At 44.3% G+C, this 14,568-nt stretch overlaps 1 protein-coding gene across 1 annotated transcript; it reads right to left on the bottom strand.

Moving 5' to 3' along the window:
• Positions 1–10,552: 10,552 nt before the first annotated feature.
• On the bottom strand, positions 10,553–14,536 carry S1PR1 (sphingosine-1-phosphate receptor 1). The gene is made up of 2 exons (XM_048066990.2): positions 14,380–14,536; positions 10,553–13,377 (listed from the first exon to the last, which is right to left on the bottom strand). Exon 2 carries the CDS (start codon positions 13,248–13,250, stop codon positions 12,111–12,113), a length of 1,140 nt encoding a protein of 379 aa, XP_047922947.1. The 5' UTR covers positions 13,251–13,377; positions 14,380–14,536; the 3' UTR covers positions 10,553–12,110.
• Between the last annotated feature and the right edge of the window lie 32 nt (positions 14,537–14,568).

Genomic DNA, 14,568 nt, shown 5'->3' with positions numbered 1-14,568 from the left:
ACCCTGAGGAAAACCTTCAATTTTTCCACCTCCTAAACTGCTATTAGGTTAAGCATTTAATTTTCTGCAAAATGTGAGTTCCAAGCACCAGAACTCACCAACAAGCAGCTCTCTGTTTTGATCTGCCATAATGTCCAGCTCCCCAGCAACACCCTTGCCCCTCCATCCATGATTTCCCCATTCTTCTGGTTATGATTTTGTGCAAGTTAACTGAGGTAGCAGAGACTAGGCTATCTGAGGATTTAATTGCTAGGTACAAGTACTTTCAGAGAAAAGAAGCACATAATTTCTAGTGCATGTTCTGTACCATAAATTGGGGCAAATGTTATTTCACAAAATACTTCTATGACTATGACATGATCTCCACTTCATGGAGAGAAATAAACACACAGCTGCCATTCACTAATTTTGCACTATTCTGGATCCTCAAAAATGAGTGAAAAGAACACTTTATTTTCTGCTGATGCAGACTTTCTGGGTGTACTTACATAAACACTCAACTGTGCCTGGTAGGGTGGGGCTGAGGTTTAGCTTTTTAAACATCTTATATTGTCATTCTGAAACTTACAGGCGTGATCAACTTTGCAGGATTTCCCTTTCATGCTGGGAGCAACAACTGAGCCAGCATGCAAGGAGCAGCACAGGAAAAAATTAAGTGCAACAATTATTCATTTTTAACTACAGTTCCAACACCACTCCCATGCAAACTGATGGTAAACCTTCCATTGACAGCAAGGGTTCAAGGTCTGACCCAGAGCTAGCACCCATACGTTAGTGACCACTGGGAGGGTCAGGTGCAGGTCTGGTACAAGTGGAGAGAATTTTTAACTTTGATACAATCTCCACCAACTTCTGTCAGAAACAAATTTCATCTGAGCCCAGGATCTGCATTAAATGAGAATTGTCCCATACAACTCTCACAGTGTCCTTTCTGCTTTAAGATGCCTTCCATTCATAGCCCCACTGCTAATTAACTGTTGTATAACAACAAAGCCGAAGCCAGTGTGCCTTTCAGAGACTGACCATCAGGGCCTTGTGACAGAACACTGAACAAGAAGTAAAGGGGAATGATTCCTGCTTAAACAAAACAAAACAAAACAAAACAAAAAACATAGAATAAGAAAAAAAAAAGTAAAGACAGAGGACAAGTCGTCTTCTCTCTCTTTCAGAGAAGACAAGTAAACAGTGTAATTTCAGCTTCCCCAGTACTTTATGTATAAAAACTCTCTTTTGAAATACAGACAGCAACCACAAACGGAACTGTAGTAATGTCTCTGCAATCAAAACAGCTCCGGGTACATCTGCATGCCTCGGGGCAGATAAATGAGAGTATCTGGGGCTGACACCAGCTAGCCAAGTTAGCACTACTAAAACTAGTAAGTCACAAAAAAGATGGTACATTAGCTTAAGCTGCCTTGCAGTTACACAGCTATACGGTTTTAAGGCTCAGATGACCAGGTCAAAGCACAGACAGAAGAGCTGTGTCTGGGCTTGACATACCTTCCACGTGAAAGGTAAATGAAAATCAAACAAACCTCCAGAAACATGCGTAACTAAAAATGGAAACAAGAAAGGCAGCCTGTTCTTCTGGTCCCCTTTTGCTTTTCATCTCATTTATTCTTACAAACTTCACCCTTGTGAACTCTAAAAAATGCACAGTACACTGGCAAAGTTTTAAAGATGTCCAGGATGAAGGTAGATGCAAGTCCAAGCCTTTTTCCTAAATCACTCTCCAGGTCGCATTCATTTAACTCAAACGCAAATAAATGCACACACAGCCACTCAGAACAAGGAGTCAAAGGCAAATGACTGAAAGTGTTTACATTGTCTTGTCATGTATCATCAACAATAGAAACAGCTATACCTCAGCCACAACTAGTCAAACAGGACAGATCCTTTTTTGTAATGCACGCAGCAGCAACATACAACCTGCATGAGTGTGCCTGAACAACGTGGGAAATCTGCTTATGGAAATCCCTTACGGATTATTTTTGTGCCTATCTGTTAGACCAAAACTCTATTCAAACTGCAGGGCTTGTTGTAGCCCACTCAGACCTCCACCTTCATCTCAAATCCCAAGTCTAACAGCACGGCTAACAGCAGAGTATTTCTGACAATTTAATTAAAGCATTTCCAGGCCAGCATGCCACGTGCCAGAGAGGCTCGCAGTCATAGAACAAAAGGCAAGTTCAGCAGCCAGCTACCTTGGAACAAGAATTAGCAGAAACATTAGCCATGTTTGATTCTGACTTCATATAAGGAGTTAGTATTTTGACATCCTTTCCAATCCTACCACACAAAGTGTAGGGATTACAGTGTTACATGAATCTGCAGGTTATGCAAGCTTTTTAAATACAATGCTAACAATGTGTCAGACATAAAACGTCATAGACTTCATTCATTTGGTTATCAAAACTCTGAACAAGTTAAAACCATCATTATTCCATTTCCAAAACCCAAGCAGATATGGAGCTGCTTGATTTGTACAGGTGATGCTTACAGGTAACAAGCCTTTTCATTTTGCTGGCTCTGAACACGAAATCTCATGCATGCAATTGTATCAATGAAAATCCTACTTCTGATTTGTGGGAACCCCTCCACTTTCAGTTTCATTACATTTTTGCCAGATTTTGATTACAATAAGGAAACACAGTTAAGAGCATTGCAGTTGATTAATGGATGGGGGGAGAACTCATGCTGGTGGTTAGACTGCCATTATTTTGTGGTTAATATTGTTTCTTTTCTGACTCATTGTATTATAACAATGACATTCATTCAGAAGGGAAGGAGAAGTTTTATTAGGTTGATTTCCCATAACAGAAAAAGAGTAGAGGCCACACACAAGGGTAAGGCTGCAAGTGACATATATGAAAATGCTTTCAAACACAGCTAAAAATGCTTTGCTATTTGTCCCACTTTGCTCTGAATTGTGGTTCAGAGCCACATTAATCTCATTCTGGGCATGGGCAGAGTCAAATGGGATGAAAAGCATAATGTCTAGGAATACTTACACTTTCTTCAGTGCACCTGGACAGATTTTTTTGTTTGCACCCCACTATAGATGAATGGTTTGATGAAATGGGCAAATCACAAGGAAGCTTCTTCGGGAAGACTAATAAAAACCTGGTTATTTTATCAATAAAGTGTTTACATAGATGCATAAAAAATTGGTAGAGAAGGGTGTGAAGATTGCTTGATAACCTGTGTGAGAAAGATCGGTCCTCTGTCTGAATAAGCATTGATTCATATCATAATTACCAAGGTGTCAAGCTTGGGTGATACAGACCTGTTCAGTGCCTTGTGTCTCTACTAACCTGTTCTCAAAAGGCTGCCCTCAGGTGGATAACAAGGTAATTCAGACAGGCTCAGAGGACTAAAGTAAAGGCAAGACTGAAATAAGCATTTTTACAATTTACAATTGCTTTCAACAATCTGCACTACATTTTTAGCACTTCTACCCAGTAGATAGTGTAGTTTAACTCCAGCTACCAAAACTTTGTTAGCTTGAGCTTTAATGTCCCATAGCATCATAACACTGTATTTCAGGAAGGGAACCATCCTGCAGCAACACACACTGATGTGCGTGCGCACGCAGACGCGGCACAGCTACTGCAGGTCTATGCCATTCTTCCACAAACACTGCACCCCCATACTTCCTGAGGAGAAAATCGAGCCGGACCTAGTTCACTTCCCTCTTGGGCACCACTGCCAAGGGGCACGGCCCTGCTTCACCCAGCTCCCCAGGCTGGGCCTTGGCCATACCTGCTCTGCTCCCACTACCTGAGGGAGGCAGGTGGCCGCGGCTGTCCCACAGATCTTCCATAGGTCTTTCTGCTCCCTCCTTGCTCCGGCTGAGGTGCGTGGTGTGGGGGCTTCCTCTGGCCGGCCCTCATCCTCATGCAGCCAGTCGCAAGGTCAGTGATACCTCAGCTGAGTGATGAAAAAAATAATCGAGATTTCAACAAAAATCCTTTCATAAACAGTTCAATGGCACCCACTTCTGCCTAAGATGCTTCTGGTTGCTTTCACGCCACCCCAAGTTTACATGGGGTGCCTGTTTCCACTGAGAATGTAAAGTGCCGGGCGGAGAGAGCGAAGAGCTACAGGGGAGGCCCGTGCAGCCCACTTCCTCATGCTGGCAGGGAGCCATTTCGTGCTGTGGCCGAAAAGACCCGCAGGCTGCGCATGAGACTGCTTCAGTGCTCCCACGAAAACCCCACCGCTTTCAAGGCCTAGCCTACTTTGCAGCTGCTGCGCTCAAGTTCTCACCTTAAGGTCTCAGGCTCAATACCCGTGAACCCCACACGCACTGGGGCCGTGGCAGTTTCTCAGGGGCCCCTTTGACCTTTTGAGAGCTGCGAACGCCCGCTGCTTGCTGCAGGGGGGCGGCCAGGCACTCACTGGCGGGTGCCAAAACCGCTCCTCACTTCGGGTTTAAACCTCACCTCCCCATTACAGCACACAGTTTTTATAGATACAAGAGTTGTTTTGGGGCTTTGTCTTGTTCTTTTATTCTGCTAAAGTGGTTTTTGAGTCTCTCTCCTCACCACCACCTCCTGCCCTGCTCCCTGGTCCACGGTGCCCAGGCCCCACGCCCACAGGGAGGCCACGCCATGAGCAGTGCCACCGCCGCCACCTCCACAGGGCCCCGCAGCCACTGCCATCTGCACCACCCGGGGAACCCACAGCAGGCAGAGGTGAAGGGCAAGGCAGGGCGCAGGAAGAGCTGGGGCAGGGGGGGTGGGCAGGAAAACCAAGGGGAGCAGGAACAGCATTGAGGAAAAGGGGGGTTGGGGGGGCATCGGGAGCAGCAAAGGTCCTGCGTGGGCGGGCTGAGGCGGGTGCTGTGGGGAAGAGCTCCCGTCCCACCGCGGTGCACCAAGGCGTCAAGCATCAAAGTGCAGCTAAATCCTAATCTGAAATACATGTTTTAACTGGTTCTGGCTTCTGTGGGCAGAATCTGCTCTTTGTCTTGAGCGTTAAATAGTTTTCTTTCTCTCTGCATCATCCAGCACACTTCCATAGCGTAGCTGGTAGGCTGAGTATTGTGTTTCCCGGCTCTCCTCTCTGGTGGGAAAAGGCTTTGCTCACTGAGCCTTTTATAGTCGTTCATCCTATTAAACCGCCTTGCTTTGTTGTCCTCTGAGCCCTCTTTAATGCCTTTGCAGTTTTCAGCAAGTTTAGTGAAAAGCAGAACTTCACGCTGTCGTTAAAGAGTTCTGACCCCAGCCACTTGCACTGATGAACCATTTCCAGTTAAAAGATTTGGCGTTCCTTCACCATCTCCATTGTATGGACCAATTCCTCTCCCTCCCACCTATATTATTTATTAGAAAAGTAAAATATGACCACATTTCTATTAGAAACGGTCAAACTCTGAGATGAAAGGTAAAGATTTCCTCAAGCAACGTTTGCAATATGTAAAAAGAGTAAGACTAGGAAAAAATAGATAAATACAGTAAAATATAGTAAAACGCAAAATGTATTGAATTTCTAAGACAAGGGGAAAAAAAAGAGAGAGAGAGAGAACTCTTTTTGAAATGGAGTTGTAGGCAGCTTTGAAGTGATATCTCTATGCCAGCATAAAGGTATGATTGGATAACCCTGATGAGAGAGAAAAAGTACACACCAGCTACAAGCAATTTCTTATCTCATGCTTAAACCAGCAGTAAATGTGGGAGTTGCAATGGAAATAAAAACAGATACAAGGGACTGGTGTTTGGGAAATAGCTCAAATTTATTCCTCATGCAACAGGCATCTGAGTGGTCACCAGATTAGAAGAAATCGTTAGACCATAGTTGTGTCTTCACTGAAAGGAAGAAAGATAATAAGACAGACTTTTGGTGAGCTGTTTTTCCATAACAGCTCCTTTTAAGGATGCATTTTTCAGCCAAGATCTCAGTCATTCTTCCAACTATGAGGATAGCATTGTATGTACTACTAAAAAACCTTTTTCTGTTTGATTTTCCCACTATATGCTAGCTGTGATACAGCAGCATCCAGGTATGAAAGCACAAGGAGATATTGCAAGTAGTTGGGCAATAAATGACCTGGCAGACCACCCCCCCGTATTCAGAATGCCATAGAAATCAATCCTTCAAATAGTACCACAAAATACAAAATAATCAGCTGCAAACAACCTTGTATATATATATGTATATATAATATGTATACATTATATATAATATCTTTGTGGGAATCTGAGAATTCATGAGACCTTGCCTAGAGCTGCTCAGGAAAGAATTGCAGTGCTAAGGATACACTTCACAGCTGCAAACCCTTGACTTTGTGCCTTAATTACCACAGGGGATTCTTTCCCTTCATTTCAGGTGAAGAATATCAGATACTATAGTCTAATTCCTCACCAATCCCAAACTGTCTCTGAAACCTGTTCTCTTGTGCACTCTGAACCACAGTTGTGCCAAATCTAGTTTTCACATCATGTGAAAATTGTTATTGCACTTTCTCCATAACCATATAAATTCTGTTTTCATTGCTTATATAAATTTGCATCCCCACCTTCACATTATACAACTGTAGGTGCTCAGTATTGAGGCGTACTTGTATGAGGCTGTATTCCAGTGATTTATACCAGTGTCCTGCCAAGTCAAGAAGTCTGGGCTTATGCAGAGCATACGTATGCTGAAGAGAGCAAAAAAGCTTTTAGCAGATAGCTCAGACCACCACCTGAAAGTTTCAGCTGTCAGTGCTGATTCAAACCAAAGACTTTTGCTAGGTAGTGACTGTTTTCATGGGTGATTCCATGGAGCCTAGAAGATAATTTTAGCTCAGTATTTACTCAGTGATTTCCCCCCAGCCTGTGGTTTCCATATGTTCATTAGTTATAAAAAAAAATATGCAGTCTGAATTTTGAGCCCGCTTGTAGCTAAGAGTAATTATGAATAGGCATTGCAAAAGCTACGTACACATGTAAATATTTAATCTGGCTTTGGTCACATGTTTCGCCAATGAGCCATGCTGTTGTATAGTTATTGTACTATGAATTTAAAGATGGATCTTCTCCAAGTGATCATTCATTTAAGCTCGGGGAAAAAAAAAAAAAAAAAAGGCCTTTGTGTCAGGTTTCCATTATGCTACTGCTAAATCAGGCTTGGTTGCAGAGGTTCGCAGAGGGTTGACAGAGCTTTGTCGGCTCTGCTTTATTAGGACTTTTCCATGCCCAGAGAATTCCTGGGTGTGGCTGATGCGATTTCCTGCCTTTTTGTGCTGTGAAGGTAGTAGGGATGGCTCTGAGGGCAACAAAATAATTCCAGTTTAACTCAGGGAGGAGATTTTTTGGTAAGGTAAGAGATCTGGCTTTGCAGAGCTTTGCTTGGTGGGTTTTGTTTTGAGAATGCTGCTTTGGCACAACATTTCTCAGAATTTGTGGGTGAGTAAGGGACACACAAGGAATGTGCCCCTCTCTCCCTGTCTGGGAGAAGGTCCTTAATATAGTAATTCTCTTCAGTGGTTCACATAAGTCTACACTGATTATGTTCCCAAATTCCCTCCCAAAACACATTATTTTTGTTAGTATCTTGGTTTATCTTAGATTGAGTTGACTGAGTTTCAGGTCTCTCTAGACACTTTTTATTTCAGCATAAAACTTGTACTGGAACAAGTTAGCTGCACCACAGGTTCTTACATCTACCTTCTGTGTACAAGGTGAATTTAATTACTGTTAATTGTTATAGAAATAGAACTTTTAAAAATCCTATGCAAAGAGTAACAATTAAATATTACTCAGGTAGAGTAATAATTAGAGGGAAATTTCCTGACCCTATGCAATTCTTGCAGATTGCATAAATAGAAATAATATTCTATGAGAATAAATTACACCACAGAAAATGAACCAACTCTTCCCATCTGTAAATGCAAAGATGGGATTAGAAATGATTATGAAAGCAGATGACAGGAATTGAATTTAGATGGATTTTGCTTGTTTCTTATATCCTTGAAGGTTCAGTTGTAGTTGGATTCATTTCCTTTTCCAAGAAAAATAATAAGGAGAATTATTAAAATACAGTAAATGTTTTCCTGGGGACTTTCAGAACCCCGTAAATGAAAAAACCTGTCCTTGGGGAATTTCCAGCATTTCAGAGCTGAGAAGGTTTCATAGTTCTGTTCTACATACACAAATTTTTGGATGCTTTGTCAGTCTGACCTTTTGTACACAAAATGCAATCAGTATTAAGATCTTCCAGGCCAAATTAGGAATCAGGAAATGTTGCAGTTGGGCAGTCCTTGTCGTTCTTAGCTGAACGAATACGAGAAGGATGGATAACAGTATTTTTATGTTTTTATGTCCCCTGGTCTTGGTCCTGACTGCCTGCACTGTACAGCAAGCCCAAGGTTTGCTCCTCCTGCCGTGGCTGCAGGGCATTCTGACTGCAGCCCCTCCATTGCCCAATAGACCCAGCGCTACACCTGGGTCCCACACAGGCACAGGGAGTTAGGGAGTTGCCACAGGAGCAACACACGGAGTTTATGATCGTTTTCTATCCCTGTTTTTATTCTTTGTGATGGAAGAAGAGCTATGAGCAAGAATATAAATGAAAGGGCCAGGTTACTCCCGAGAATTCAAGCTATTTTATTTCACTGAGGGATTTGGTATAATGTACCTTTTCAGTTCTCAAAGCATGTTTTCAGCCAGGTTGTCACATGGCCAGCAAAAGGACAAAGCCATATGCCCTTTCAGTGCCTATGGAAGGCACTCTGGGGTCTGGGGAGGGTGCTTTCTGCATTACAGGCTGCAAAACTGAGTGCTACACATCTGGCCTAACCTGCTCATTTATTGTCATGGATGTGTGTGGCAGAGGAGCTGCAGCCTTCTCCCATAGGAAGTGAAGAGAGGTACAAATGGCCTTTTTTTCCAGCAGGAACCCTAACTTTTATTATTGTTATTATTTTATTACAGTTATTAGTCCCTGGGTGATTTTTTTCTACATGCGTAGATGTGGCCTGTCTATTGAGGAAATAGATTTCAGTCACCTTGATCGGGAGCATAGGAAATGCTTCCCATGGCTCAGTGCCACACTCTGCTGTTTGCATTTCTCTTGCTGCGTGAATTACGTAGGGCTTTGAGCTCCCTACCAAACTTGGGCTCCCACCACACAGTTGCTTTTACAGGGGGAAGCAGTCATTTCCCCCAAAGGCCAGCAGTGCAATTAGACAAGATAGATAAGAGAGGGATACAGAAACAAAGGCAAAGCGAAGGGAAGTGACTCACCTGTAGCCATCAGCTCCCAGTGCGCAGAGCCTGGTGGTAGTCACAAGGAGCCCGTGACACAGCCATGCTGTGACATCGCCCATCCCTTGTCACAGGATCTCAGACCCAGCGGGGAGAAATGCTAGGAACGCCCTTAAGGCTTCCGGAGCGGGAGGACCCCTCTCCTTTGCATGACAACATGCCTACCAGTCCAGGAGAGGACTTGAACCAAACCCAGAAGCCATGTCCCCTGTATATTGCCTGTATTTACTCACCGGCAGCACGTTGAGGCCTCAACTTGGACTTTCAAGGTTTATATGCTTCTGGTGCTCTGCACAGACATGACTTTATCCCTGGGATAAAGCAGCACATTCCCTCATGACTGCCAGCACCGCGCGTAAGCCATCACTGCCCAAATGAAAGCCTGAGCCAAGAGGGACTCTATCTTTTGCACAAACACAGATTTGACATTTTTTCCAGCTCTGCTCAGGTCACTAATTAAAAGCCTAGGAAGTGAGCACACATGAAATCATTCCTTCCGTACAGGCAGACAGATGGAGAGAAATTCCAGCCTGTTTCCACTCTTTTGTCTTCAGGGCATTTTTGGAATTTCCTTCAGGAAGTGAGGTTGCGACCCAAAGCCTTCCTCACTGAGCAGGCTCCAGTTTCCCACAGTAAACCTTGCACAGCGATGACATACGCTACGAGAAGGTGAGGTTTATCTTCACACTCCAACTGCATCCTGTACAAGCTCTGTGAAACTTAAAAGTAAGACTGAGAGGGAATGGCAGCAAGAGAGGAAATGGAAGTTGAAACTTTGGAAGAAATAATACAGTGTCTATACAACTACCCAGCCAGTCTGTGCTGCCGCACCCAATGGGGCTACAGCTGCGTAGCTGAGAACACAGGTCTGCATTTCATAAACCTCCTGATACCTGCAGTGAGCTAAGAATTAAACTTCTGAATGCTGTTAGCAATATAAGCTAATTATTTCACTTATTCTACTCTAGGCAGTCATGGCAGCACTGTCAGGCACCCTTTTTTGTTCTGTTTATGCTTCACTAGTTGTTGGAGAAAAATTGCTTGTGGTAATGCTAGTGTAGAGATTATTATAATGGCATTTCAGCGTGTGCTGAGGAAAAGTCAGAGTCTAGCATTCATTTTCTATTTTACATGATATTGTAAGTGGCATCCTATTTTTTCATTGATCAGAAAGACCCCACAAAACTGGCTTAATCCCAGTACCAAAATCAAGGAATTCTTTCACTTACTTCTATCAACAACTTCTATCAACAAAACCACACCCAGCACAAAACTCCCACAACAGTACAAAAGTACCAGTATTGTGATAACAGAATCTTTAAAAAAAATCAGTTTATTAATGTTTAGAAGTCAATAAAGCTATGTGCAAATTGAACAATAAAAGTCAGGAACATTTTAAATACTATTTTTTAAACCAGAAAAAAAAATCAGTTTAATTGCACTGGAAATTTTACTACAAAGGCAATAAATTTTCTTTACAAAATACCACTTCTAGGAGTTGCCAATAACTGTAAATCAGTCAATTGCTCTCAGCTATCCCAGATACACCACTTTTGTTACAGTAATACTCTAGGTGCATGAAGACTCCTGCATCATATTAACTTATTTACATTGTACACATTCAACCCCATTAGCACAGGTTAGAAAAACAGAGGAGTAAAAATGACGCTGTAAAACAAATACATTCAATTTAATGATAGGTACTTCTTCCACGAACTGATAAAATACAGACATCTTTGCTGAAATTATAAACATGAATACAATGTGCCAAAATGTATTGCATTTTGTTATGGAAGTGCATTTATCTATAGCCATTTTGCTTCAACTTCCCTTGTATTTTTCTGAAACTCAAGGTATTCTTTTCAGATTTTCTGACCAATCTTTACCTTTGGAAATACTGTGCAACTGACACTGACCTTCCCCTTCAGTTTTTAGCTCTTTTTACTTCGGCAAAAATGCTGCTGTTGTCAATAGTATCTTACACTGTTAGATTTACTCTCAGTCACCTTGAACAGAAATGACCTTTAGTTCTACCATGCATTTGTCATGATAATGCAGTTTGTTTAATGCTAATAACAACATGGCAAACAACATAGGGAGCCAAATGCTGCTCTGAGCTACTCCACAAAAACTGACGCAGTCAACAGAATCGTATAGGTGGAATTAACTGCCAAGTCTGTCTGGCTCTTGGTCTTCAAATGTAACACGGACCAACAACAAAAATTCACAGCTATGATCTCGCTAAATAACACCACAACAGCTTTGGACTCTGCAAATAAAACCTTACTACTTTTCTAAAAACTCTGGAAAGTGATGCCGAATTATGGTTGTACGTGCTCTAAATTATATTTGTGTGATCTCTTCCCTTGTTACATGTTAAACAAACACTTTGACCAACTATACCAGAGCCACTGCTAAACTCAGTACAGAAAGACCTTTGTGTCAGTGGTTTGCTGCAAGTAAAGGAAAAATAACTTCACATTCTTCTCACAGGGAAAAAAAAAAAAGGTTCATTCTCCCTTTCCCTCCTCCTCCCCCACTCTCTTTCTCTCACACACACCAGGCATCATTTCACCAAGGCATCAGTCTTTCAGAGTTACTAAGGAGATTTCAGGATATGAATGCGCCTGACAACCCTGAGCTGCCTCAGTGCAAAGACAAAACATGCTCCAGGGAAAAAGATTTTCAAGCCAGAACAGTCTGTCCCATTTCTTGAACTCCAGCCTCGCAAGTGCACCGTTTGCCTCATTAGAACTAATGCTACTCGCTCACTTGGCCCAGCACTGACGCAGTGAGCAGGAGGCGCCTCAGCTCCCCGATTTCAGAGGAAGGCTCTGGAATACACCTCCACGGTTACTCCTAAGAAGATGAGGTAACATTGCCTGAAGACATGATGGTTTCAGGATGGTCACCTTCCTCCTTCTGTGGGTGGGAGGAGTTGTCAGACTTACTCCTGCTGAACTCCATCCCTCCGATGATTGGCCTCTTGAATTTGGTCCCCGAATCTGCCGGGGGACATTTGCAGCAGCACAGAATCTTGATGAAAGCCCTCCGCATTTCTTTGTTTGTTAACGTATAGATGATAGGGTTCGTGGCTGAATTGAGCACGGCCAGTACTAAGAAATACTCTGCTTTATATAGGATTGGGCAGGTCTTCACTTTACAGCCCACATCCAGTAAAAGCAGGATGAACAATGGAGCCCAGCAGGCAATGAAGGCACTCAGAACTATGATCACTGTCTTGAGCAATGCTAGTGACTTTTCTGAGCTCCTAGTAGCTTTGGTAATGTTTTTTCGAAATGTCAGCCTACGGCTCCTAGTCCTCACCATGGAGTAGATCCTGCAATAGAGGACAACAATAGATAGCAAAAGGCCAGTGAAAACTGTGGTGCAAAAGAGAATATAGTGCTTGTGGTAGAGAGGCAGCACGGTGGAGCAGTTGGACAAGAGGCTGATGCAGTTCCATCCCATAATCGGGAGTCCCCCGAGTATCACAGAGATAACCCAGCAAGCACTGATCAGCAAGAACGAGCGGAAGCTGTTGCTGCCATTGTGGAGCTTCATCTTCAACATGGTGATGTATCTCTCGATGGCAATGGCCAACAAACTGAACACTGAAGCAGACAAGGCAACAAACATGCTGCCTTCTCTTACAAACCACTGGGAGGGGGTGAGGCTATAGGTTTTGTGTCCAGAGAGCAGGAGGTTGGCAGTGTAAGCCACACCAGCCAGCAAGTCTGAAAGAGCCAAGTTCCCAATGAAATAGTACATTGGTCTGTGAAATTTCTTGGTTTTCCAGATGGTGAGCAAGACAAAAATGTTCTCTAAGATTATAAAGCAGCAAATGATGATAAAAACCACCGACGTCACTTTTATTCCACTGTCCGCATTCTCATTTAGCTTTCCCGTGTAATTATAGTGCTCTTTGATGACATAGTTGACATCAGTGTTGGCGAGGCTGCTGACCACCTTCACCGGGGCGCTGGTGCCGGAGCTCATGGTGCCAGGCTGGGTGCCGCTTCCCCCGCGGCCGCCGGACGGTGACACCGAGCACAAACCCGGTGGCTGCCTGCAGCTCGCGCCCGCAGCCGGCCGGCACTCCTGCACGCACTCAGAAACAGCAGCCCTGAGAACAGGAGGCACAGACAAAGCCCAGAGTTAAAATAAGGCAAGGAAACAATGCAACAAACTTGAAATGGTTCAGAATAATCTGCTGACTGAATTGTACACCAGAGTCACAAATGCAATCACACAGAAATCAGTTTTACTCATCTGTTAAAATGCACTTAAAAGGTGGTTAGGCATGTTAAACAGCTAAAGCCAGTGAGACAAAAAGCAGTTCTGTCATGCAGGGCTGCACAGGTAAAGCTGGAGTCGGCAGGGGCTGGCTTATTGGACTTCTTCAAGTGGGAAAGCCATCAGAGCTCCCCAGCAGTAAGCACTTGTATCTCGTTTTCTTCCGTGGGAAACACACCACATACACAACAGCAGAGATTTAGAGAAGGAATCAGGCTTGATTTGGTTTAACTGCAAATACATGGAAGTCTGCACAGAAAGTACTTGACAGACCTGCATTCTCCTCCTTTACTAGAGTCTGAATATGTTTTGGAAGGGGCCGGTAAGCAATATACCGATGCCATCCCAAACAGTGGTGCAGGTAATTCACTGCTGTGGAAGAGAGCATCTCAAAGCTGTAAAGAGGAAAGGTGCCCTTGACAAATAAAAGTAAGAGCACACTTTACAAAGCCTAGAGCAGTATTAAGTTTAGAAAAAGAAGAAAGATACGTAAGTAAGTTGCACAGCAAGCCCATAGCGTGCGTCTGAAACAAAGGAAAGGCAACAAGTACCTGGCGTTAGAAATAACTAGCACTGCGAGCTTTTGGTAGGGACGCGCTCAAGGAGCGCGGCCCCGGAGGAGGCTGCCTGCCCGCCTGCGCGCACAGGCACTTGTTAGGGGTGCTGGAAAAAGTCGCCACAGCAGCCAAGGGCCGGGAAGCGACCGGAGCTGTCCGGCCGCGGGGCACGGCCGGAGGTGCGAGGCCGGCAGCTCCCCGGCTGCAGCCCGCTCCGCACCGCACCGCACCGCTCCGCACCGCACCGCACCGCACCGCCCCGGCCCTCGCCTCACCGTGCTCAGCCGCAGCGCGCTGCCCGCCTCCGCCCCCGCATCTTGCGTTCCCGCCGAGCGACTCCGGCGGCCGGGCCCGGGGCTCGGTGGTTTTAACGCCGCCGCAGCGGCCGCTCCCCCCTCCGTTTCCGACGATCCCCTCCTAACTCCTCCCTGCCCGCCGGCGGCCGCGGGGCGGCCCGGGCCAGG

Source organism: Anser cygnoides, chromosome 8 (assembly GCF_040182565.1).
Source record: "Anser cygnoides isolate HZ-2024a breed goose chromosome 8, Taihu_goose_T2T_genome, whole genome shotgun sequence".
Classification (NCBI taxonomy): domain Eukaryota; kingdom Metazoa; phylum Chordata; class Aves; order Anseriformes; family Anatidae; genus Anser; species Anser cygnoides.
The sequence above is the reverse complement of the archived record's forward strand: the minus strand, read 5'-3'. Positions and strand labels throughout refer to the sequence as shown.

Excerpts from the sequence above, each read along its gene's own strand:
- S1PR1 (XM_048066990.2), bottom strand. The coding sequence starts at position 13,250 with ATGAGCTCCGGCACCAGCGCCCCGGTGAAGGTGGTCAGCAGCCTCGCC.